This window comes from Peromyscus maniculatus, chromosome X, assembly GCF_049852395.1.
Source record: "Peromyscus maniculatus bairdii isolate BWxNUB_F1_BW_parent chromosome X, HU_Pman_BW_mat_3.1, whole genome shotgun sequence".
Lineage (NCBI taxonomy): Eukaryota > Metazoa > Chordata > Mammalia > Rodentia > Cricetidae > Peromyscus > Peromyscus maniculatus.
Window position 1 is genome coordinate 48717684 of NC_134875.1, and position 26842 is coordinate 48744525.

Here is a 26842-nt window from a genome sequence, read left to right on the forward strand (position 1 = left end):
GGCCTTAGTCAGCTTTTCTTCAATTATTTCATTTACCTTTTGCCTCTTACTCCATGGCTTGCTGTGTACCTCCTGGAGTCTTCCTTCTTCTCTGGCTACTTCTTTCTCTCTCTCTGATTTCTCCTTCTCTATTTTCTCTCTGCCCGCCAGCCCCACCTATCCCCTGACTTGCTTTGGCCATTCAGTTCTTTATTAGACCATCAGGTGTCTTAGACAGGCACCGTAACACAGCTTCACAGAGTTAAACAAATGCAACCTAAACAAAAGTAACACACCTGAAAATAATATTCTACAACAAGGCCTTCTAGACACAACAGGACTGATGAACATATGAACTCACAGAGGACTGAGAGTTCATCCACAGGGCCTGCACAGTTCTAAGCCAGACAGGATCCCAGTGCTGAAAGGGGAAGTGGACCCAAGCTCCCACCCCAACCCTGAAGCCATCTCCAGTTAATCACTGCTCACAAAGGAAAAATGAGGTTTCTCCAATGGAGTCTCACTAGGAACACAAACCACACTTAAGGACAGGCCCTATGCCCACAAGTAGAGGGCCAACACAAAACAAGCTCAATGGGGTTTTTTGGAGATTTTTTTTTTTTGTCTCCTAATGCCTTGTTTGGGCGTGTTTTAAACTTGTTTAAGTCTTTTGCTCACATATTATGGTATGTATGTGTTTGTTTTCTAATGAGAGAAAGAGAGGGTATGGATTTGGGTGTGTGAGGATGGGGGGGATTTTCTAGGAGTTGGGAGAGGGTAAAGTGTGATCAGAATATACTGCATGAAAAAAATCTATTTCCCATAAAAATTAAAAAAAACAAGTATTGTGGCATGCATGCATTTATAATTTCGGGTGGAGAGAGATGACCCCCTGCATCATACTGGCCATCCAGCCATGCCTGCTCAATAAGTGTCAGGCCAATGAGGGAGCCTTGCTCCAAAACAAGTGGATGGTGCCCGAGGAACAACACTAGAGACTGACTTCCGGTCTACACACGTGCCCCCACACAAGCTCTCTCACACACACACACACACACACACACACACACACACACACACACACACGCACGCACACACACACACACACACACACACGTGAACAAGTGGATGGTGCCTGAGGAACAACACTAGAGGCTGACTTCCGGTCTACACACGTGCCCCCACACGAGCGCAGACACACACGTGAACATACACACAAAACAACTCTATGGACGGTCCTCAAAGAACCTGGCCTCCTCTTCCGAACTCCTCATCACCTGGTCCTCTCGGCATCATCATTTCTAATTCACCACCAAGCCCACGTCATAACTTCATGATTCACCGAGTCCCGCTTCTCGGCAATGCTTCCAAAGTTCTCTCACACGGCTGACCTTACCGTGGGATTTGAAGACACCCAGGCCTGGGGAGAGGAGACCAAGGAAAGAACAGAGAAGAGGAAACGCCACGGTAGCACTGACGGGCAACGTCTCCCATCGGTTCTGCGATGCCCCCGGGCCCTCACCCCTGGCACACACACCTTCCGCTCTTCTCCAGAGGCCCGATCTTGTGTTTCTCAGATCCCACATGGTTTGGCTACTGCTATCCAAGTGGAACTTGCTATTCTTTTCACTTCTGGACAACTCAGCTGTCCTCCTGTTGCTCTGACCATTCCTGCAGTCTCCCAACAGCCCTTTTCCTGTCCGTCCGCCTTCTGCAGGTCGCTTTACTCCAAGCATTTTGTTTTCCAGGTTCCCTGACCTCACCGGCTACCTGGCTACCCTGGACCAACTCATCCATTACAAAGCTTCTATCACTGCTTCTATACCGATGATACTGAAGTCTACTACCCCTTCCCAGAATTCCCCCCAAATAGCTCCAGACCTTTCTATCCTGTCTCCTGGACAACTCAGCCGGAATAGGTTAGAAGCACCTCAAGCTCAACCATCTCCTCTCTGCTCCAGATGGAACACGTGTCCCCTACATTCATGTTGAAATCTCACTGCCAACGGGGTGACGCCAGAAGGCGGGGAAGTAGACAGTAGAGCCCTTATGAACGGGATCAGTGCCCTTACAAACTAGGCCACAGAGGACCTGTTCATTGGGGCACATGCGTGAATGTAGACAGACATAGGTCCCCATGAAGAAAGGGCCCTCACCAGACACTACATCTGCTGGGACCTGGATCTTGGGCTTCTCAGCCTCCAGAATGGAACCATAAATTTCCGATATTTATAATATATTTAATACCTGGCATTTTTGTTACAGCAGTCAGAAAAAAAAAATCACTTCCTAAAATATACTCCTTTCTGTGCCTTTTCTCTGTTAGTCGCTCTCTCTCCTACCCTGTCACCTCGACCCAAATCCTAGAGGGCTTGTGGACTTCACCGTCTCCCTGGCTCCCACAGCATTTCAATTACAAAATGATTATTACCTTAATCAATGTTTAGTATTCATTTAGTGATTTAAAACGAATATCCAAACTTAACTTGCTCTCCTGAGATTAAAAATGTGTGGCTGCTGCCACCTGGTGGTGAAATACAGAAAAACATCCGCTAGCTGTGCAATCAAGGTCAATGGACATCTTAAAAGTGCGAGGAAAAAGGCACATAAAGGAAAACGTAGGCTGGAGAGATGGCTCTGTGGAGAGGAGCACATACTGCTCTTCCTGACGTTTAGTTCAATTCCCAGCACCCACATCAGGAGGCTTACAATAGCCTGGAACCCCAGCTCCAGGGGGATCTCACACCTCTGTCCCCTGTGGGCACTTGCATTCATGTGTACATAACTCCCCCACACACGTACATATAATTAAAATAATAAAAAGAAATCTTTTTTAAAAAAGCAGAATGGTGGTGGTGCACGCCTTTAATCTCATCACTCAGGCGGAGGCAGGCGGACCTCTGTGAGTTCAAGGCCAGCCTGGGCTACAGAGTGAGTTCCAGGACAGCCAGGGCGATGTTGTTTGGAAAAACAAACAAAAGAAAGGAAAATGTGCTTTCCAGCTGCCTCAGTGAGAGACACCTCCAGAAAAAAGGCAGCAGCCTTGAGCTAATTTACAAAGAAGGGCCTGGAGCCCACCGGGGAAACATTGGTGTGTGTGTGTGTGTGTGTGTGTGTGTGTGTGTGTGTGTGTGTGTGTGTGTGTGTTTTTGTGTGTGTGTACAGCAGATTGTTGTTTCAAAAGGACTAAATAATAGGGTCAGAGTCCGAGTGATTGTAAGTGATCTTTAATGCCACGTGAAGGAACGGGCATGTTAAAAAAAAAAAAAACCTAGGTGAGTGACAAGCAGTGGACAAAATCTAATAGATCGGCTCTTTTAGACAGCTTGTTCTGATGCTGTGAGGGACAGAGTTGGTGGAGGGCAGGAAGGGGACAGAGGAGGTAAGGATGCGAGTGAGAAAACAAAAGTAACCCCCATCTTCGAGAATGAGCAACTATACTAGGCTGGAGGCCGGGGGAGGGGGTGTGTGGGGGTGGGGTGGGGGTGCCAGCACTGCTAAGGATTTGAAGTGCAAACTTCTGAACTGGTGGTCAGTGGAGAAGATGAAGCAATGGAGGGGACGGAACTGGAGGAAACGGAGGACGGCAAGGAAGGAGGGCCAAGTTGGGAGAAGGTTCTAAAAATGAGGAGTTTGTGTACTGCCTGTCCACAGACAAATCGCCTCTGGTGTGGGGTAAAGCAGAGCAGCCCAAGTAGCTAGAGCTCTCAGGCAGAGCTGGAGAGCCAGGTAATAGGAGCATCTGGCCCTGGGGAGAAATCAGCATCTCAAAGAGAGGAGCAGAAGCCGCTAAATCCACTGCTAATCATGCAATCTGTCCATACAGGGCTCTGTGGCTTTAGAATTGATCAAGGCATAATCCTCACCCCCAGAGCCCACAGTCTAGTCAGAAGACACAGATGTAAATTCATAAGAGGCAAGGGAATAGTGGTGAATAATAATAATAACAGTAGGAAATCACCAGACGCCGGTCTATGACTTGGCAAGCACATCGGCTCCGGTGATCTTCATGACAATCACGAAGGTAGGTCCTAGTACTACGCCAGCTTGCAAAGTGACAAACAGACAGAGACCTCAAAGCACTAACCCCTATGCCAGGGCCCATTAGCAACTGGCAATATCCATTTTTGAACCCAGCGATTCCTTGGTGTGTGGAAGCCAGCCTGCCTGCCCCTTTTCAAGTCCCGGAATAAACTCCATAAAAAGTACTCCTCAGTTTTTGGTACCGTGGACGGTTACGGCAGTTGAAGAAACATAACTATTCCTTCCTCTCAGAGTACACACACACACACACACACACACACACACGGTGGGTCTTGAGTAGCCAGGCAGGTCTGGGGCGAGACTCACTATGTACCCAAGGGTGACCTGGAACACCTTTACCTCCTGCTTTCACCACGTGCTGGGATTACACACATGTGGTATTGGAGTCTGAGCCCAGGCCTTCATATAATGGTAGGCCAAGTCCTCTATCAACTGAGCTACATCCACAGCCTTGAATAAAAATGTTACGCATAGGACATAGAGAAGTACAAAAGAAACCAATCATTACAATCTGGTTATCGAAAGATTTTCAAATAGCAAATATGCAAAGTTTTAGGCACTGATAAATATGAATGCTTTTCTTAGCTATCTGCAGCAAACAGTAACACAAGAGGAGAAGATCTGTGGTTTACATTAAGGAAAATAAGCTTAAGTGCTGTAGGTTTAACTGGAGTTTGCTGCTGATATTCAATAACTCACTGAAACACTTCATTTCACTTGGAGTTAATCCAGATGATATAGCTGGGTTGTGTTTTTTTTTTTTTTAATTCAAGGTCATGGGCCCCAGGTGTGTGAGGCTCCCGTAAGTCTAGTGGCAGTGTGGAGATGAAATGAGATCAAGATTCTACAAGCCAAAGTAAAACAAAAGTGTGTGGCACCCAGACAACAACAGTCAGCTTAGACGACACACACCTTCCCTTAGGCATGTGTGTGTGCGTGCAATGCGGGGCAGGGGGTCCTGTCCCTCATTCACTCCACTCTTGAACCAATAACAAAAGAAAAACCTCCCTGTACTTCAGGGGCCCCAGATGTAAAAAGACACCACGAGCCACCTGCTCAGCAGCCCTGCAGAAGGAGGGGAGCAGGAGGGAAGGAGGCGGTCGAGGGAGGGGGGCCTGGGGTTTCAGTCAGTGCTTCCTGGAGAAGGCTGCAGCTGAGGGGGGTTTAGAGAAACCAATGTTGTCCGGGCCCGGGGCTGGCAGGGAGAAGGCCGTTCTCAGCAGAAGCGGCACACAGACATGAACAGGAAGCTCGGGGCGCACAAAGGATTCTGGGATGGCCAAGCCTTAGACGGCGAGGAAGGGGCTGAAACAGATGTGGTAGAGAAAACTTAGAGGCCGGGTTACATGGGGACCACTGAAAGTTTCTAAACAGGGGAACACTTGAGAAGTGCCCCTGGAATCCAGTAGAACGGAGGGTTAAGGTGCAGGGGAAACCACTGGGAGCCAACTGTCACCACTGAAGAAGGTGATGAGCCGCAAGGCTGACCCCAAGGAGTGGCTCTAGAGAAAGCAGGAGCTACTATGATTATTTTAATGATAGCTAGTATTAATCCTTCATTATACCTAATTTATACATGAAAACATCACCAGAGGGAAAAAACACAGTACATACAAGTTTTGGTGCTACTTCAAATTCCAGGCACCCACGGGGAGCCTTGGACTGTACTTCCACAGATAAATAAGAGAGGGTTACTACATGTTTATAGGTCACCACAGAGGAGGAAAGGCCTTCTTAACACAACTCAAAAGCCAGAGGCCATGGAATTAAAGACAGACAACTTAAAATCACATAGAAATTCTGCCCGATCAAAATCAAGCACAAATAAGGTCAAAAGACAACAAAGCCTGGCACCATGTCTGCTATTCACATGTAAAGAGCTATTGGGATTCAATGTATTTAAGGACTGACAGAATAGAAAAAAATGAGCACATAGGAGAAGCACAGAGTTCAAAGAAGGGGAATCAAATGCAATCCCAAACATATGTAAGAAGGGACTGGGAGTGTGGCTTAGTGGTAAGTGTTGGTCTAGCATACATAAGGCCCTGGGTTCCATCCCTAGCAAGGAGAGAAAGGTGAGCAGACTGCAAACAGGATTCTAAAGTGCTCAGCTGCACTCAAAGAAAAAGAAACTGAGAAGAAAATTGTACTGCTATACTATTTTGGTTTGGGTTTTGCTTTTCACCCACCAGATCGGCAAAAACACAAAAGAGTGGAAAAACACTGTCCTGGTAAATCTGTGTGGAAACAACCCACAGGCACATCAGTCAATAAACTGTGGTCCACTCCTGTAAGCCCATGTCACCGTTTAAAGGGAAGAGGCCTCCACCCACAGCCTCGCGTTCAAACGATGCCTCTGCCCTTGGCCCAGCATCCACTTCTTCAATGGATGATAACAGGGACACCTCCCTACAAGTGTTGTGATGAAATGAGCTAACGCTTGAAGGAATCCCGGCATTAGCTGTGCTAGAGAAAGGACTGTCATTCTCCCACCAGATTCTACCACCGCTGTTACGGGATAGTAGGCCGCCATAGAAAGCAAAGGGAAAGAAAGATACCTGAGGGCCTAGCTGAAACAGTTCTCCCAGCTAAAGCACAGCCACAGCCACACCAGCGACAGCGACAGCGACAGCGACAGCGACAGCAGACATGCTGGTTTGGCGTATTTGTCTTAAGACGGGGTAAAATCATTTTTTTCACTTCCTTGTATAGTTATCCCTTGATATCCAAGAGGCTTGGCTCCAGGAACCCACAGAGATACCAAAATAAGCACTGCTCCAGATGATTATACAAAATAGAACAGTGTTTACACATAACATACACAAACCTTCCACATAATTTAAATCATCTCTCGATAATTTACAATACCCGAAGCTGTATAAACATTATATTAAACGTTGTTATGCTATATTGTTTAGGGAACAATAATGAGAAAAAAGTCTGTACATGTTCAGTGCAGACAATTTTTTAAAAAATACTTTCAAATACAGTTTGACTGAACCCAGGGATGTGGAAGAAACAGAACCCGGGGCTGCCAACCTGAGGACCTGAGTTTGATCCTCAGACCCACCCCCCAGTTTGGTGGAAGGAAAGAACCATATCGGCAGGTTGTCCTCTGACCTCCACATGCATGCTGTGACACACATGCATATGCATTGATAAAGAAATAAACGTTGGCTGGAGAGATGACTCAATGGTTAAGAGCACTGACTGCTCTTCCAGAGGTCCTGAGTTCAATTCCCAGCAACCACATGGTGGCTCACAACCATCTGTAATGAGATCTGGTGCCTTCTTCTGGTCATACATGCTGTATACAAAATAAATAAATAAATCTTAAAAAAAAAGAAAGAAACGTAATAGAACCCGTGGGTGCAGAAGGTCAACTACATGAAAGGAAACTATGGACGGATATGCAAAAACCCAAAGTAGTTGCTACCTGTATAGTGCAGGCAGAAATAGCATGGATGGAACAGGATTAGAAAGGTCATTTTTAATAATACCAGTTTTTGTATTTCAACTATTAAACTAAGGTTTGTAGATTTTATAAATGAACTTGAATCTGGCGACAAAATCAATGTGTATAATAAGCCAGCATTATGGTCCTTCTTAAACCTTTCACTGCCTCCCGGTGTTGTATAAACAACCTGAAAAAAAAAAAACAACAACACAAAACACAATTTAAAAAAACAAAAAAACAACCAACCATGGCCAACCTCTAATGGTTCACAAAGCCTTTTATTCCTGACCCACCTGCTGTTTGGCTCCACGGCCACCCGCCTTCTCCGTCACTCTCACCCTTGCCCCAATGCTAATGTACATGCATGACATTTTGTCCAGCCACAAGAGTTCACGGCCTCTACAGCTTTATGTGCTCTGTAACCTCCCACTTAGCCTTCCGATCGCCATTTAAGTGTTACTTCCTAAGGAGAACGCTCTCCCCCCTTCCTGAGCCCCCAGACAAGGTCAGCTTGCTTTGTCCTATGCTCTCATAAGCGAGAGCCCCCTTTCTTTACAGTACTCATCTCCGTTTTACCCTATTTCTGTAACAGATTCATTTATCTCTGGGCACTGCACGGCTCACCAACGCGGAGTAGGAAGAGGGACTGTCTGAGGTTTGCTCACTAGCACACCCTAGTGGCCAGTGAGGAGATTTACGGAAAGAAAGCATTTTATATAGAGTAGATGAATGAATGAATGAATGAATGAATGAATGAATGAATGAATGAATGGGTAGATGCGACCCTAGGGACAAGGATCTTCCTAGATTGTACCTTGAGTGACTTTGTGATGCCACGAGGTAATGTCAGAAAAACAGAAATGCTGGAGGGGAAGTGAAAAGGGTAAAATCATAATCAGGCTGAAGCAGGTGTGCTGGGGACACTCAACAAGAGCTGGTGATGAGTTTTAAGAAATAAGCCTCGTGACCCACCGGCAAGATGGCTCAGCAGGGAAAATGCTTCCCCTACAGGACTCACAGTCTGAGTTCAATGCCTGGAAGCCTCATAAAGCTGGAAGAAGAGAAGCAACTCCTGAAAACTATTCTCTTGCCTACACATGCACATACTTCCCACCCCCAATACATGTCTCTCCCTCTCCCTCCACACAAACACAAATAGAATGATGATGATGATGATAACAGTAACAATAATAATAAACAACTTTTCAGTCCCGTGAATCAGGGCTTTAGGTAGTGGCAGCAGGTGGCCTCACACTGACTGACAGTTAAGCTACAAAAATCCACAAAATGGTGGCAGAATCTTGAAGAGGGAATGTGCCTGGAACAGACCTCTTGGGAAACAGACATCCCAGAGGATTACAGAACAGGGCCTTGGGAAGGACGCTGTGAAAGCATATCAGTGAGGGGAGCAGGCCGGAAGACAGGGAGACCTGGGAAGGGCAACCCCAGAGCCGTCCGAAAGGATGCAGTCAACAGTGCTCAGTGCAGCAGGCTTCCTGGTAGATAAAGACTGGTTATTAGGGTTAGTTGGACGGGGGTTGTTGGCAGCCTTTGGCATTTCTGTGAAGATCCTGGTAAAAGAGGGACGTAGGACTGCACTGTGGTAAGGAATAATGAGAAGGCAGACTCCGAGAGAACGGATGTATGTATTCCACACAGTTCCTGAGCTGATTTCTAGTTGTAAATCATTTCCATCGTGATATATATTTCAAGGGTTGAAAAAACAGCCAGGAAATGAATGCTATGCTTTAATGAACATTATGTGGATTGCCTTAAGAATAATATTTTATTTTTTATAAAGTCAGTAGATTCAGGGACATATATTACATTCAGAGTAATAGATGTTCATATGAAGAAGGTAAAAAAAAATCACCATACCTAAAGAAGTAAACATTGGGAAATATTATTTATATCATGCCATATGAAGCAGTGTGGTGTGGGTAAAGAAGCTGAAGAAGTGGAGAGAAGTATTAGAGAATTGAGCTGTACTCATAACTATGCTTGGACTGGACAAGTCTTTAAATTTTTTTAGATGCTTGAGAAGAAGGAAAAGGCAAAGACAGAATTGTGCTGGGTTTAACTGTTTGAAAAACCAGTTTTTTTTTTTTAAAAAAAAAAAAGCAAGAAAGAAAGAAGGAAGGAAAAAGGAAACACCGTTTGGGCGGTGGTGGTGCGTGCCTTTAATGCCAGCAGAGGAAGGTGTGTCTCTGCAATCAAGGCCAGCCTGTTCTACAGAGTTCCAGGACAGCCAGGGCCATACAGAGAAACCCTGTCTCAAAAAGCCAAAACCAAAACCAACCACCCCAAAAAAGAACCGAAGAAATGAGGTTTCCCCACGAGGCAAAAAGGTGTGACTGGCCACTATCAGGACGACCTCTTCTTCTGAGATGGAAGGCGGACCATGAACATATGAAGCAGTGTGGTGTGGGTAAAGAAGCTGAAGAAGTGGAGAGAAGTATTAGAGAATTGCCCTATATTAACTTCTGTGTTCTCAGTCACGGGCGCGGGCAGCATTTTGAGCATACAAAGAATAGGATGTTTGAATATAGTAGGCAGCACACTAGAAGAGGGCGGGAAGGTTTCCACATGACTTCCAAGAGCAATGTGTGGAGGATCTAAGCAAAAGGCGAAAGAACTGAGCAGTGGTGTTGACGGGAAATTATAATAGGGCCTGGGAGGCCTCAGTGCCCTTCACCAGAATCACTGGATTTTCTCCTCTAGGCTAAGACCGGGCACACTACAAAGGAACTGGAAACTGCTCCCAGTTACAGGGAACAGGGGGACAGAAAACTCTCGGGAGCTTGGGAAAGGAAAATTCCAGTAAGGGATCATGGTGGTACAAGCTAAGTGGGAAGACACGAAGCTGGAAAGAGTGACGTTACCCACCAAAGAGATGGACGTAGCAGTGTATTATCTCAAACAGAGCAGTCTCGGGGAAAGCAAGACCCTGGTAGCTAAAGAGAAGGGAATGTGGAAAGCAGTGCAACTTACAGGCCAAACCGTGAGTAGGTAGGGGTGCAACTAACATTTTCTTCGCAAGAGGTCGCTCGGAATGCTGCTAACCCTGCCACGGAAACACTATGAACCACGGGCCCCAGACTTCCGGGCACGTGACGGAAGTGAACAGGAAAGCAGGTGAGCGCAGTGGGGAAAAGGAGAGTGGAGAAGGGCTGGGGATACAGCTCAGTTAACAGACTGCTTGCCTAGCAAGCACAAGATCCTGAGTTCGATCCTAGCACTGCATAAACCAGGCATGGTGGTACGAATAGGCGCCTCTCAGCCCCCACTCACACACAAGGTGGAGATGAGTGAATTAAAAGGAGGGGGAGGGGGAAGGAGGAGGGAGGAGGGGGAGGGCAGGTGATAGTGATAAAGAGAATGATCAAGGGGAAAGCATGTTCCCCTGAAGTCAAGATGGAGCAATGACCTAGAGGAGATGGTGGAGTTACCAGGGAACACACGGGGCAGGGCACACCACACTGCCTTGGGGAAAACAGAGGCGTCTTGGTTCCGTAGAGAGCTGCTGGCCAGGGAGGGGCGGTTTGATTAGCATGATTCGATCCCTCTGCATCATATACGCTTCAGCATCATTCTGTACCCTATACATACGCAGAGTCAAGCATTCTGCCTTGTATGTAGCATCACGGTGTGCCCTATGTGCATATACAACTGCAATGTGGCAAGATACAATTAAAAAAAAACACAAGCATTAACAATAAAGGGGGGGAAATCAAAAAACAAAAAGGAAATTGAGTCCAGGAAACCAAAGGCAAAGAGTTGGAGGGGGGGGGGAGGAAGAGCCAGGCTGGAGCGGGAAAAGAACATTGCGGACAAGAATGGCCATATGGCCTGTGATGATATGAAAGGCCCGTGGAAAAGAGGAAGGAATGGGATTCCCACTCAATACCCTACACCCGAGCTCCAGGAACAGGAACTTTGTGCTCCTGCCAAAACTACCAAGCATTTATTTCAGGAAAATTCCTAGAGTCTTGCGGAGAACCGAAACCTGAAACTATGTTTTCTTACTTTACCAGGGACTTCGCGTCTCATCTCTCCAGACTCATGCCTCCTCCTGCAGGGGTAGAGCCCAAGGATAAGGACCAAAAGCAACGCTAGCCTAACTTGGGAAGAAATTCACGGTTTTCTCTTCATGCTCACGATTCCTAAGTGAACAGCAGATGGCAGCAAAGAGTTAGAAAAGGAGCAGAGCCCTGGAACTCTCCACCATCCTAAGAATAGGACCTTCAAGTTTTATGGGTTGCTTAGATGCTCTCACCCAGACCTGGAGTGAAAGGGACATCATTCTTCCTGTCTTGCCAGCTAAATGCTCACCAAGCTCGGGTGACAATGAGGTATTAGCAATAAAAGAGCATACCACCTCTTCTTACGGTCCTATTGTGCATCTCATGAGTTAGGGAGCTCGGATACTAGCAGCATTTTCTCTAAGAACGTACAATTGTCTTCCTGGAAATGGTGCAGAAACGAAGATGAGCTGAGCTTTGGAAATGGCATTCTGTTTCCACACTCCCCTCTGTAGCCCCCGCCATGCTGTGTTGCAATGCTCTACGTCCCCCCTGGGTCCCCCATTTACAGCTACGAGGGCCTGACACGTAGGAGGTGCTCAACAAATCCACACTGAGTACATTGTTGAACTGAAGCAGAGGAGAAAGGACGCACACAGGACAGAACTTGCAGGCCGATGCGGTCAAGACAAAGACGACATCTGACCTTCTGGACAGCACGGTATGTGGGAGAAAGCCCAAGTTAAGGAAGTTTGGCTACTCTGGAGTTCTAGCTTTGTTCCTTAGAGCAACAGTTTTATCTAATGTTTCTCAGCCTTAATTTTCTCGTCCATAGGAGGGTTCATCAACAGACTATTTAAAACTGTATGTAAACAAAACATGTACAGAATGCATAGTCTGCACAGAACAAGTAGTCAATAAAAAGGCAGCTGCTATTATTATTTACTGTGGCTCGTATTACTCTTGCTAGTGTTAATGCTTCACATCAAGTGGAAGACTAAAAAGTAGAAACTGAAGACTCAGAATCCCTATTTCCTCAGCTCAGCTGCCTCAAAACACATGGAAACAGACCCAACAGAGGGCTGCAGAGAATCAACCCTGTTTAGAGGGTATGACATCCTGGGCTGTCTCTCTCCTGTTCCCTACTCCCACCCCAGAAGGAAAAGCCTTAACTACCCAGTATTTTCCATGGTAGGCCAATGTCACCCAGCTATTGGATAGCTTTTGATGGTGAGCTCAGAGTACAAAATCATTTTAATGACACGCATGTGGATTTGGTCATACTTCCAAGCACACATCTCAGAAGAAAGGAACAATTAGTTACCTATGGGCTGGGTGTTCTGGTTCCATTCAGAATACATGAACTTCTGAGATTTGACTATTATTAGACTGTTGCCTATGCCACCCAGGAAAGATGTGAGAAACAGCAGGAGTCTCCTGGATGCAGGAATGTTAGACTTCTCTGGAAGCTCAGTAGGGAAAACAATACTTTCAAATCAAACTAAAGGGAAGAGTTCTTTGACAGAGTGAGACCCCTAGTGGCATCACCGGGTTAAAGCAGCATCAAAGAACGTGGAAACAGACCTGATGGGGCCAGGGAAGAGGAGATAAGTCTGAATGACAGGAGGCACCTGAGCCCACCAGTACTTCAAGAGCACCAGCTAGTGAGCTCAAGGCCCCAGGTGGCCTCGGGCCATTTTGAAAGTGATAGAAATGGACCTTTGTGGTTGGTCTCCCAGAAAAATCACAGCAACCAGGGCAGCAGCAACTGGTGGTGAGGAGAGAGGAAAACCCTCCAGTTCTAAAGGCTTTCGGGAAGCCGCAGAAGGCACAGGAACTGTCCCGTCCTTCTGTCTACAGCAGAGATCACTAGCGCTTCAGGTTCCTTCGCAGTCTGTCTCTACTAGGTCAGTGCTATCTCCTGCTTGGCTAAGGTGACATTTGTAGCCCTTTCTTTTACAGGAAGGATGATACATTCGTCTGCCGCTTTCTTCAATCCCATGATCTCCTATTCTGGGCACTTCTCACCCAGTAGCTTTTCTGGTCCTGAGACCGTGGATACAAGAATTCGAAGTCTCTTGATAGGATGGAGGACTCTGAAGTGCACACTGGCGCAGGGGAGGCAGAAGCACAAGAACGACACGGTGTGCTGGGTGCCATGCAAACCCCAGGCCACCACCAAGAACCCCAAACCTAGGTTCTGGGTCAGGCAGTCAGCGGTACCATGCTCACCTACAAGGGATGCTTTGAACAGCCTCCAGACTCCTTGCAGACCTCTTTCATGCCCACTACCCCAGCGCCTAGGGACCGACATTAAGCATGCTGTAGATAGTCAGCCAAGCAGCACCCCCAAGATCCTGGTGGGCACCCAAGAGCGTGTGACTCCTCCAAACAGAGAGAAAGGGAAGGTGTGGAGATTCCAGAGGTGTGTGATTTGCTGGCCTTACCTCCTTTCCAAAGCAGGTATATGGGGACCACGTAGAGCATAACATGCTGGATGTAGTAAATCTCCAGTTCAAAGGGGAGCTGTGGGGAAAAGATAGAGAGACATTTCAGAACAGGTGGCCTATTAGACTCTGCTAGACACCCCTTAGCCTTTAGGACCCACAAGGTGGCGGCAACCTTGACATTTCATCCATTCCCCTCCCTTCACAATTCAAGGAAAAAAGAATGAAATGAATGAACTTTCTTCTCTCAATTGGCATGTTCCAAGCTGTATTTTACAGAGATGGTACAGGGAAAACACTCTACCGGAAAAAGTGCATTAAAATTGAACGGATGTTGCATATAGCAATGTATCCACTCAGAGAGAGATTCACCATGAAGACCACTGGTGAATGACGAGACGGACTTCAGTGGTTTCTGCAAAGGCGGGAGCTACTTTAACACGGCTTATATAACGCTTTCTCCACGTGATCTTAGCCAAAAGGCCGAGATGTGATTACAATGCTTTCTCAAGTGTTCCTTTCAGAAAAACATATTTCTGCCAGGCTGTGGTGGCACACGCCTTTCATCCCAGTACTCGAGAAGTAGAGACAGGCAGATCTCTGTGAGTTCAAGGCCAGCCTGGTCTACAGAGTGAGTTCTGGAACAGCCAAGGCCACCAAAGAAACCCTGTCTCAAATATAAATATACATGTAATACTGCATTAAAAATAATAATACTCTGCAGAATACATCTGAAGGAACAACCTTATAGTCCCTATAGTCCCACTCCTGGAAAGCAGACAGCAGAGGATTTAAAAGTTTACTCCTCATTTGACAAGAACATTCAATGGAGGATTTTTAAAAATTTTTTTAAAAGATTTATTTATTTTTATTATGTATAGTATTCTGCCTGCATGTATGCCTGCAGGCCAGAAGAGGACACCAGATCTCATTACAGATGGTTGTGAGCCACCATGTGGCTGCTGGGAATTGAACTCAGGACCTCTGGAAGAGCAGCACCCAGTGCTTTTAACCTCTGAGCCATCTCTCCAGCCTCAATGGAGGATTTATTAAACTCATATTCCAAATGTGAAAAAAAAAGGAGTTCTCGGTGTGGACAAGTCCAGATCCAAGAATAATGAGTTTCTCCGTGGGATACTTGGGTGCTTGTTGAGGGTTTACCTTATTCTAGAGCTGGGCCAATTGTGACACAGTTTTCCAAGAAGACCTTCCTTGCCCTCCCCACATCCAATACTCTCTCACCCCTTTTCTGTCTCCCTCCAGACAGAAGTGCTGAGAGGATGAGAAAGAATATGATAAAGATATGCTGTATGAAATCCTCCAGGAATTAATTTTTTGAAAGACCAAGATGCAAAAAGCAAACAAACAAAAACAAAAGACAAAACAAAACAAAACTCAGTGCTGGACTGTCAACTCTGGAGAAAAATGAATTTTGCCAGGCCGTTCATCTAAAGCAAATTCTCAACCCTTAGCTCAACCCTTAGCGTACTTGTGCATGTACGCATGCGTGCGTGCGTACGTGCGTGGGTGCGTGCGTGCGTGCGTGCATGCGTGCGTGATGTATACAGACTCCAAAGCAAGCCCCGGAGACAAGAACTCCAGGGAAGGTGTCAGCTGCTTTCCTGCCCCCTTCAGTGCAAGCACAGGATCAGGACCGTGTGCTAATGAGAGGGAACGGTTAGAGGCACCCAATGCATATGAGGCCGGCCAAGGCCGCCTTGTGCCAAGAGCTGAAACCAGGACCTGGCAGCGCTCCCAGAATGGTAGCCGGGCCAGCAATGGACCCTGGACACAGACAATGGCTCTGGCTCTTGACTGCGGAATTCCACACTGAAGGAAAATTTACCAGGGGTCGAGATGATACACAGCTACTAGTTTATGTTCACAGAGGAATGTCTAAACCCAGAAAAGAAGAAACGGTTCCACGCCAGTCTGCAGAACACGCTACAACTGGTTATGCCATCTGTCACACGGTATCACTAGCAGAAGGCTGGTATGGTGGCCTAAGAGGCTCCGATGTGAACCTAACTGATATGGTTAAGAATGACTATAGTGGTTCTAATTGGGGCATTATTTTATGCTTTTCAAATGTTTTTATGCCATAAGCTATTCAGTCTCTCACCTTTGAATGATTTCAATGAAGCCACCCAATACTAGACAGGGAGAAAGTATCCCAGGAAGGTTCAGCTCTCTGGGTACAGGCACAACACGGACCACTCTCCAAAATGAGCCTAAGGCCAGGCTACTGTCCCATAGCATGGGGCACAAAGCCAGATCAAGGTCATGTGTCCAGCAGTCCCTGTGAACCACCATGCAGTTCCGCTGTCCACCTGTACCCTGTACTCAGGTGTCCACACCTCCTGCAGAGCCCCCCGAGAAAGCAAAGCACCCACCCGCATGGCCTGGCACGTGGCTGGGCACAGCAGCTTTAAGCTTTTCAAGCCTGCTTTGCCTGTTTTCTGGATTTGACTCTGCTACCTCTCCACTCTATCGCTGGCATTAATAAAATGGAAATAATTGTGGTGTTCTAAGATGGGTTCATATTTTTTTTTTAAATGTAAGACTTGTATAGTGCTTCTTGTGGGCCAGGAACTACTATTATTTAAAAAAAAATTTTTTTTTCAACTATCTCCATTTTACAGATAAGAAACTGGGACTCGGAAAGGTTAGATAACTTACAGCTCATTATGGAGGCAGGATTCAAATGCATGCAGCCTGATCTCAAATGGATAATCTCGGGCAATATATAGCCAGTCTTCACTCAGTATCTTTGGGGGACTGGTTCCAAAATCCAACTACCATATTCCAAAATCTGATGTTCAAGTCTCTAACAAAAAAGTAATGTAGCCCTTGTGTATAACCTATAAACATCTGCCTAGGCATTTTAGGCGTAGGGGGAGTTTCTATTCCATTTTTTAAATTTTACTTTTACTTTATGTGTATGGGTGTTTTGCCTGCATGTATGTCTGTGCACCATGAGCATGCAGTACCCATAAAGGTCAGAAGAGGTCATATGATCCCCTGGAACTGGAGTTATATGTGGTTGTGAGTTGCCATGTGGGTTCTGGGAATTGAACTTGAGTCCTCTGGAAGAGCATCAGTGTGCCCTTAATCACTTAACAATCTCTCCAGCTCCCTTTAATTACTAATTCCTTTATTTATTTTATGTGTATATGTGTATGTCTGAGTGTACACGTGCAGTGCCCCAGAGGCTAGGAGGGCACCAGATCTTCTAGAAATAGAGCTAGACGTGTCTATGAGCGACCCAGTACGGGTCCTGGGAATTGAACCCAGGTCCTCTGAAAGAATAACCACCGAGCCATCTCTCTAGTACCTGCCTAGATATTTTAGATCAGGTCTGGCCACACGCCCCTTAAGACAATTATAAATGCAGGCCACACATGTGTAGATCACAATGTCCTGTGACAATGTCAAGAGGTTAGATACCCTTTAAGTTGTATATAGATGACTTATAAACCCTGATGTAAATGTAAATGCTGAAAAAAATACTTCTCATACTGTGTTGCGCAGGAAATAATAACAATAGTCTGTACCTTGTTTAGGATAGACTAACACTTCCGATACATGCAATGCAGTTGGTGAATCTGTGGATGCAGAATCTGTGGATGACCAACCTGTGGCTGAAGACCTCTCCCCTGCCCTGCTCCCACTACCCCGCCCAAAGCCTGCCCCACAGAAAGCGCTTATGCAGAAGGCCACTGTTTTCAACTGGGGCGGTAACAGTGGGAGGCAATATGGGCACAGCAACGGGACTAGAACATGTCCCTATTTGTCTCTCTACATGGTTCTGTGGCCCAGCCCCTTCCTGTTCAAATGACTGGCTCCTTCACAGTCTGCTCTGCCCGCTGTCACTCCAATACACGTTAGTGGCTAATCTTATCTTATAATGAAGGACTCCCTGTTCCCACCTGTTCAAATGCATGCAGTGAGGGTTGCCTTGCTCCTACTCAAGAGTTCCCTGGAATGTAATGCCGCAAAGGGAGCCGAACTGAGAACAGATGCCAGACCACAAGGACTAGGCAGGGGGAAGACATTAAGGTAGACGTGTGGGAGCATGAGGAGAGACAGGGAGAACAGAACTGAGAGCTGTAGGACCAGCAGACTACTAGTAGGAATAAGGGCACAAAAACCAAAACACACAACGACAATAAAGAACAGAGCCAGACGGCAGCTGAAAATCAGCACTTACCACTTAATAGCAAATGATACACTTCTATTAAGTACTGTGTGACGTGTTAAGTAAACCTTTCTGCATTACTGTAACATTTTAATTAGTGCAAATTTCCCATGAAGTGGTTGTACATGAGGAAATGGTTAGACACATCTGACAGATAAGAAAACTTAATGGCTCTTTTTCCACCACAAAAATCCTGGGGCTACAGCCACGGCCTCCTGACGCTGAGGCAACTCAAGATCAAGAGCAATAAAAAGGGTTCTGAGCAAAACAGATCATTAACTTTTCTTCTCACTTCTGAGTCAAGATGATCTTTAGCATGAAAGGAAATCAGATGGGGAAATGATCTAGGCCTTTAGAGTCAGACTGTACAAAACATTAGAAATACGGAGCCTGTTCATAGGAAGGGCCGCAACCTGCTCCCTTCCACCTCACAAACCTGATGGTCACACCATCAGATTCTGCTGTGGAGATCAAGCATCCGCCATCCTTGGTTACTACAACCACCAAAAGGCGGCCCAGACACCCAGGTCACCTGGAAAAACCTGAGTTCCAGCTTCCCCACGTCTCTGTCCCTCTCCTCATCGGCCTCGTTTCTCAGTTTTTGAAATCCTCCTCTATTCTCTGGGTCCCTCTGGCCATCGCGAGCACAATCCCTTCTCTTTTCACACTATTCCCTGGACAATCCAATCCCTTCTTGTTTTAACAAGTACTTCAGTCGCTCCATGAAGATGCTGATGTCCTCACAGCCCTCTCAGTTGATGGCGGTTTACCCTCCCGCCCCACTCCATGCTAGTCACGGTTCTGGTGATTGAGCTTCCTTCTCTAGCGGAACCTACTCCTACGTCAGTTGGAATGCGGTCTGGCGTGCTAGAGAGTCGGAGAAGGCGAGAAGAGACGCAAATAAGACAAGCGATCCACGCGCATAACTGGGTTGTAAAATAGGTGCAAAGACACGTGTGTTGGATGAAATTCTGAAATGCACAGACCTCCTAACACCCTCTTCAAGCACGCCAAAATCACACCTTACGCCCTCCACTCTTCTGCTGATACCACCCTCTTTCAAGAAGATGGAATGGATGGAGAGTTGGAAGCTATAACTAAGAGGTAGTGGTAACACAGAGGGATAATTGCTAACACTGGGAAAGCCTAAATATATTTGCAGACTGGATGTAGATGAGGAAGCAGAAGGAGTAAGGGCAGAAGGCACGAGACAGAGGACAGGACAGGAAGCAGGCAGGAGGGCAAAGGACCCAAAGCACAGAACAAAGAAAGGGTTAGCCTTCGGCTCCTCAGAGATAAGGAAGGACAGGCTGGGATAAGAATAACTGTATGCAGGCGGGGTACATGCTGTGTGTTGGAGGAACTCATGCCATACTACAGCAGACTCGGCATTACTAGAGGAGTTGTGTGTAGGCCTCACAAGATAGCTCTGCAGGTAAAAATGCTTGAAGCCCAAGCCCGATGAAGACTGCAGTCCCCAGATGCCATGGTGGAAGACCGGAACCAACTCCTGAAAGCTGTCCTCTGACCTACACACACACACACACACACACACACACACACACACACACACACACACACACACACACACACATCTCCTACCTCTATACAGAAAAACAAATAATAAATAATTTTATAACAAAAGAGTCCATGTCTAACATCAGGAAGTTACAAAATTAATTCATACCCCCTCCCCCCTTTATTGTTTTTCACTACAGGGTTTCTCTGTGTAACAGCACTAGCTGTCTTGGATCTCTCTCTGTAGACCAGGCTGGCCTCGAACTCACAGAGATCTGCCTGCCTCTGCCTCCTGAGCGCTGGGATTAAAGGTGTGCGCCACTAAGTCTGGCCATCCACAGACCTTCAAATGGGAAAGGAAATAGCCCACAGGTACACCTGCTGTTGGCACTGGTCCTTCCGGCAACATTCGGCTTTCCAACAGTTTATCTTCATGAACCGAGCACAGACTTTAACTGCCATAGTGGGGCCCCAAACTCCTTTCAATTAGGTACTACCTGTTCCAAGAGTCACAAAAAGAAGTCCCACAACTGCGAGAACCGTCCATAAAGAGCTGCTTAAATAAGGCACAATACATTCAGGACACACTCAAAAGGTCTAGACTGTGGACTGCGATTCCATAAAGTAACTATGCAAAGTCATATCGTGAAGGGGCTGAGGTGTTCTTAGACTAAATCAACAAGTCAGTACAAAATAAAGACAGAATAATCAAAGCAATGCTTAATCTGACTAGACCTGAAAAAGGGTGAGTACTAGAGAAGGAAGAAGGGAGAAGAGAGAGGGAGAGGGAGAGGGAGAGGGAGAGGGAGAGAGAGAGGGAGGGAGGGAGGGAGGGAGGGAGGGAGGGAGGGAGGGAGGGAGGGAGGGAGGGAGGGGGCGCACGCGTACAAGTGGACATTTGCAGAGATGAGGGAGTAGTTTAGCTGTCTTTCTTTATAAGCTACTCACCCTATTTTTTGAGACAGTCTCGGACTGAACAAAGAGCTCACCAGAATTCCGTTGTTCTTTTGTTTTGCTTCAATTCGGCTAGATAGCAGCCAGCAACCCACAGCAATTCCCCTGTCTCACTACCGCATCCATGCCTCCCTGGCTGATGACTTGAGTACTGGAGAGCTCAATGGCTCAGGCACGCACAACAAGCACACTCGGCAAGCTTGGAGACAGGATGCACTCAGAAAATGAATGGGGACGAGGGGACAATTGCTCTAGCAGGAGTGAGAAAGTAGTTGATGCTGCTACTATTTCAGCTTTTCAGTGTCAATAGTTGTTGACTAAAAACCTGGGGATTCTTTTCAATTGAAATAACATATCATCATGAACCAATACTGCAAAGCTGTGTGGTGGGAAAAAAAAGAGAGAGAGAGAAAATTCATTTAGGAGAACAATTTGTCAACTGCTATAAAACATTTTAGATGTCCATTCTTTTTTACTTGATCCTTTAATCCCAGCACTAGGAAGGCAGAGGCAGGTAGATGGATCCCTGTGAGTTCAAGGCCAGCTTGTTCCACAAGGAGTTCCAGGACAGCCAAGGCTGTTATACATGTAAAATAAAAATAAAATAAATATAAAAATCTTAGTAACTTAGATATGCCAGTATCTAAGTTATCATAAATTTCCTTTTTTGGGGGGGTAGAGGATGGGGGCGTTGAGACAGGGTTTCTCTGTGTGAGTATTTTGCTTACATAGATGTATGGGGGGTGGGGGTGGGGGGGTTGAGACAGGGTTTCTCTGTGTGAGTATTTTGCTTACATAGATGTATGGGGGGGGTTGAGACAGGGTTTCTCTGTGTGAGTATTTTGGTTACATAGATGTATGGGGGGTGGGAGTGTGGGGGGGTTGAGACAGGGTTTCTCTGTGTATTTTGCTTACATAGATGTATGTGCACAATGTGAGTTCCTACTGCCTGTGGAGGCCAGAAGAGGGCATCGGTTGCTTTGGAACTGGAGTTACAGATGGTTGTGAGCACCATGTGGGTGCTGGAAACTGAGCCCTGGTCCTCTGCAAGAGCAGTAAGTCCTCTTAACTTCTAAAGTGAGCACTCTAGTTCCAGAAGAAAATTTTAGAAGCAATCCAAATTACGGAAAGTAAACACAAAAAGGAGGGGTCAGTTTAAGTGTTCATCAATGGGATTTTCACCAGGAAATACTCTGGAAGATGAACTACACCATTACATTTTTTTTTAAAGAAGGCATTAACCTTAGCCGGGCGGTGGTGGCACACGCCTTTAATCCCAGCACTCGGGAGGCAGAGGCAAGCGGATCTCTGTGAGTTCGAGGCCAGCCTGGTCTCCAAAGCGAGTTCCAGGAAAGGCGCAAAGCTACACAGAGAAACCCTGTCTCAAAAAACCAAAAAAAAAAAGAAAGAAAGAAAGAAAAAGAAGGCATTAACCATTTCTAGGTGAAAGAAAACACCTTGACATTTTATAAAATATGATCCCTTTTTATAGAAGAAAAATGCAAAGTTTGTATACATCCTTTTAGGTAGACGTTAATTCATAGAAAAAGACTGGAATGCGTTTACCAAGCTGAGAAGAGAGAAAAGATTGACAAGAGGTTTGTAAAGGGAAGAAGATAACTTGACTTTAGACTTTATATGCTTTTATAGGTAAATCTGACAGCACATGAAAAGTGGCCAAGTACTAGTCCCATAACTAAAGTAGTTTAAAGCTGTAACAAGGTCAATAGAGGAATACTTCACACTGTTCACAGCAACTGCCTCTTCAGCAGGAGAGGAATTCTCTCAGTTTAGAGTTTCTGCACTCTACTGTCTATTGCCACATCATTCACTACAGTCAAGGCACGGAACCCACCTGTGTGTCCATCAACAGATGTAAAGATAAAGAAAATATGGCATATTGGGCCTAGAGAGATAGCTCGGGGGTTCAAAGCACTTGCTGCTCTTCTATAGGACCTAAGTCCAGTTCCCAGTGTCCATGTTCAGGCAGCTCACAACCACCTGTAACTCTAGCTCCAGGGGACTCAATACACTCTTCTGGCCTTCATGGGCTCCCACACAACATGGAACATACACACAAAGACACACGCGTGCACATAAATAAAATCAAACAAATTTCCTAAAAAAGAAAGTACAGTATAGATGTACAGTGGATAGCATTCAGACTTACCAGGACCCACCCCTTACTGAGAAAGGAGTGGCAGTTACAAGCTGCTGAGGAAGGGAGGATGAGTCCTCTCAGAGATGTAGCTACTGATAGGTTGCCCATGCTCTAGTGGATGACCCCACAGCCATGCACATATAGGTAGCAGTAAATGGATTTAGTTGACTCTTATTTTAAAAACAACAAAGAGGACATGAAGTTGGGAAGCAGACACAGGGGAGGAGACTTAGAGAGAGGAATGGGAGGGTAGATATGATCATATTTCATATCTCATGGCATACACATATGAAACTCTCAAAGAATAAAAAAATAATAATGAAGCCTGTCATTTGAAACAACGTGACTGAATCTAGAACATGATGCTGAATGAAGTAAGTCAGACATGAAAAAGCAAACACCACATGAATGCAGTGACTGTTAGCAGAAAAGGGAAGAATAGGGTATAGGACATGCTTTTATTTTGCAGTTATTTTTAATTTTTGTGCAGGTACATATTTCGTCTAGAGCATATCCTTCCCCCAACCCTTGTCTCCTTCTTCCCTTCCCATTTGTTCCCCTTTTCTCCTAGATAATTTTTCTTCTACTTTTCTGTGTCTTACACTTTTAGTTATTATACAAAATGCAGCAACCACATATAAGAGAAAAATCTACAATATTCGTCAAACTGAGACTGGCTAAGCTCACATTCAGTACTAGTTTCTCATGGAACTTGTTATGTAGACCAGGCTGGCTTTGAACTTCTGAAGATTCAATTGCCTCTACATCCCGAGTGTTGGGATTAAAGCAGCAGTGGTTCTCAACCTGTGGGTCGTGACCTTTTCAGGTTGCATATCAGATATTTACATTACAACTCATAACAGTAGCAAAATTACAGTTATGAAGTAGCAATGAAATAATTTTATGGTTGGGGGTCACCACAATACGAGGAACTGTATTAATGGGTCACAGCATTAGGAAGGTTGAGAACCACAGGATTAAAGGCATATGCCACCACACTTAGCTTAAATATTATATTCTTTATATATGTGTGTCATAAGACTCTTTAGCTAAGAAGATGCATTAAGCCACTAATGATGATTAGAGTTCAAATTTTCTCATAACCTCTATAGTTCTTTCCCTCAGAGTATCTGAACATGTCTAAAAAATAACTTTTAGGCCCAGAAATGAACTTCAGTATTAGAGGATTTGCTAAGAGCACTCAAAGCCTTAAGAGTTGATACTCAGCACACGGAAAAAAGAAAAAAAAGTAAAGGGCAGACCTCCAAGATCCCATGGTATCATTGTATCTGTCCTGATGACTCTCATTAAGCATCTTTTGAGGTCACATGCCTAGAGCCCAAGCAAGCACATTATGATCCACCTCATTCCCTCTCCTGACATGAGAGGAAGGTGGAGTGAGGAGTCAGGGCAGAGCCCTGCTCTTTCCTCCAGCACCACACGCCGCCGACTTCCTTTGTTCTCTGAGTCCCAGCAAATAGGACCACAGTTAGGCTTGCCAAACGGCGGGTAAGCTCCCTAGTGTCAAAGGAGATATTTTGAGCTTATGAAAGATGCTGCTTGCTCTGGTGACACAGCAATTTCATGGGGCGAACACATTTCCCGGTGTAAAAGACACCGCTGCCCAGACCTGCCTACTTTGTTTGGACAGGCCCACAGAACTGGGTGGAGCGGCGGTTCCAGCTCTTTTCGCCCTGAGCTATTCTGCAAGGTTTCACTTAGTTCTTTATTTTAACCAAGCTGAAAATGAACTCTCTTAGTTCCTGACCATCCACCTCTAGCTGACTTTGGAGCTGTTACCTGTCCTCATGGGAAATGAGCAGCTACCATGCCGAGTAACTGTTGCTGGTACCTGAAGTCACATCGGAAAGGAATGTGACGCACGAAGAAGCTCTGATGGCACAACGATGCTGAGTGAGCATGACAAGAATCACACACAGCAGTAACAACAGCAACTACGACAGAGTGTTCCTAAGGACACAAAATCTGCTCTCTCCTGAGTTTTAATGATGAAGAGCATGAACAGTAATGATCTTAATGACTAATACTTCCAAACGCTAATGGATTGAACCACCTCTCTAAATGTCAAGTATTAAAATCATAACCCACCCCCCCACCCCCCCGTACATGATTACCTGACTGTACCTAGAGACAGAGCCTTTAAAAAGATCATACAAGTGGGCTCTAATTATCATTAGGCCCTAATTCAATAATGGACCACCAACATCCTCTAGAGAGTAAAAGATTAGGATACAGAGAAAAACATGGAAGGCCGTCAGCAAATGAAAGACAGAACCCAGTATGAAAAGCATCCAGCTGATCCCTTGATCTTAGACCTGTGAGGAATATCTACATACCCAGGGTGTAAGACGGTCCTTATTACAGAAGTCCTAGCAAATCAATACCCTGGCCAACTGTGGTGGCTAATCTCCGTCTTCAGCCTGACTAGACGTAGAACAACCTAAAAAGCATATCTCCAGGGCAGTGCTTCCCAGCCTTCCCAAAGCTGCGACCCTTTAATAAAGTTCCTCATGTTGTGGTGACCCTTCAACCATAAAATCATTTTCGCTGCTACTTCGTAACTGTGATTTTGCTACTAAGCGGTGTCTCAGTTCCCAAGATCACCAGAAATACGTGTTTTCCGATGGTCTGACCCACAGGTTGAGAACTGCTGCTCTAGGCTGTGTGTGTGTGTGTGTGTATGTGTGTGTGTGTGTGTGTGTGTGTGTGTGTGTGTGTGAGAGAGAGAGAGAGAGAGAGAGAGAGAGAGAGAGAGAGAGAGAGAGAGAGAGACCGTGTCCTAAGGGGCGTGGCTGAAGAGGGAAGAGCCGCTCTGAATGGTGATGCTATCACGTTCACGTGGGCTGCTAGTCTAGTCTGAACGAAAAGGCAAAACGGAAAGCGAGCCGAGAACAACACGCACTGCCCTGTGTGCTTCCTGACTGGAGGCAAGGTGACAGCTGCCCCATGCTCCTGCTGCCACAGCTAGTGCCGCTCTCTCCACCACGAACAACTTGGGGCACAGAGTGAGTGCACCTTTTTTGTAACAGTCAGCTACTAGAAACCAAATGGCTAGCCCAGGTAGAACAGAGAAGGACACTGGTCCACTTAATGTGATGGAATGTCACATTGAAAAGTATTCCTATAGTTATAGGCACTCCATAGTAGCAATGAGTCATGTTAATATACTGTTGTATAGAACAAGGAAGTCCTAGAAAACGATACACATGATATCATCTCCATAAAGGCCAGTAAACACCTAAAACTAAGTAACATCTTATTTAAAAACCTGACTACATACTCATGTTTATAGACATATCTGTACATCTGAGAGATAAAACTATTTTTTGAGAATTTTGCACGTGCATATGGTATGTATTGATTAAATCCACTCCCTATTCCCTACACTCCAATTTTTCCTCTACGCCCCTTTTCTCTTGCAATTTCATGTGCTCTCTTTTTTGAAACCCACTGAGGACACTGTCTGGATGTGCACAGATGCTGGATCATCTACTGGAGCACCAGCAACCTTCCGGAGTCACATCCCTGAAGAAAACATACTTTCCCTCCCTCAGCAGCCATCAACTGCAAATCCTTTCTCAGCTATTGGGTGGGGCTCCCTGAGGCCTTCTTACATCCATGCTGGGATTGGGGCCGCTTGCTCTTGCGCAGGCATTGTGCATGCAGTCACAGTGACCATGTGTTCACATGTGCAACAGCCCTGTCATGTCCAGCAAATAAGGTTTCTGCTATGTATGGCCACTACTTCCGACTTCTAAAAAATATTTCCAATTAAACTAGTCTTTTCTTTTTTGTCGTTTTTTGTTTGTTTGTTTGTTTGTTTTGTTTTTTCAAGACAGGGTTTCTCTGTGTAGCTTTGCGCCTTTCCTGGAACTCACTTTGGAGACCAGGCTGGCCTTGAACACACAAAGACAGGCCTGCCTCTGCCTCCCAAGCACTGGGATTAAAGGCGTGCGCCACCACCGCCCGGCTAAACTAGTTTTTAAAACAAGCAAAGGAATAATAGCTCTAACTCAGGCTGGCAGTTTTCTTTTGGGGGCA

The 26842-nt window shown here is 45.8% G+C and overlaps 1 protein-coding gene across 8 annotated transcripts in view; it reads right to left on the reverse strand.

Moving 5' to 3' along the window:
- Nucleotides 1-26842, reverse strand: part of Tmem164 (transmembrane protein 164) — a 166325-nt gene that overhangs the window by 23183 nt on the left and 116300 nt on the right. For all 8 annotated transcript variants that reach the window (XM_015992039.3, XM_015992079.3, XM_042269046.2 and 5 more), the window contains one exon: nt 13950-14028. In XM_015992039.3, coding sequence (XP_015847525.1) covers nt 13950-14028 — 79 coding nt within the window. The remainder of the gene's footprint in view (nt 1-13949; nt 14029-26842) is intronic.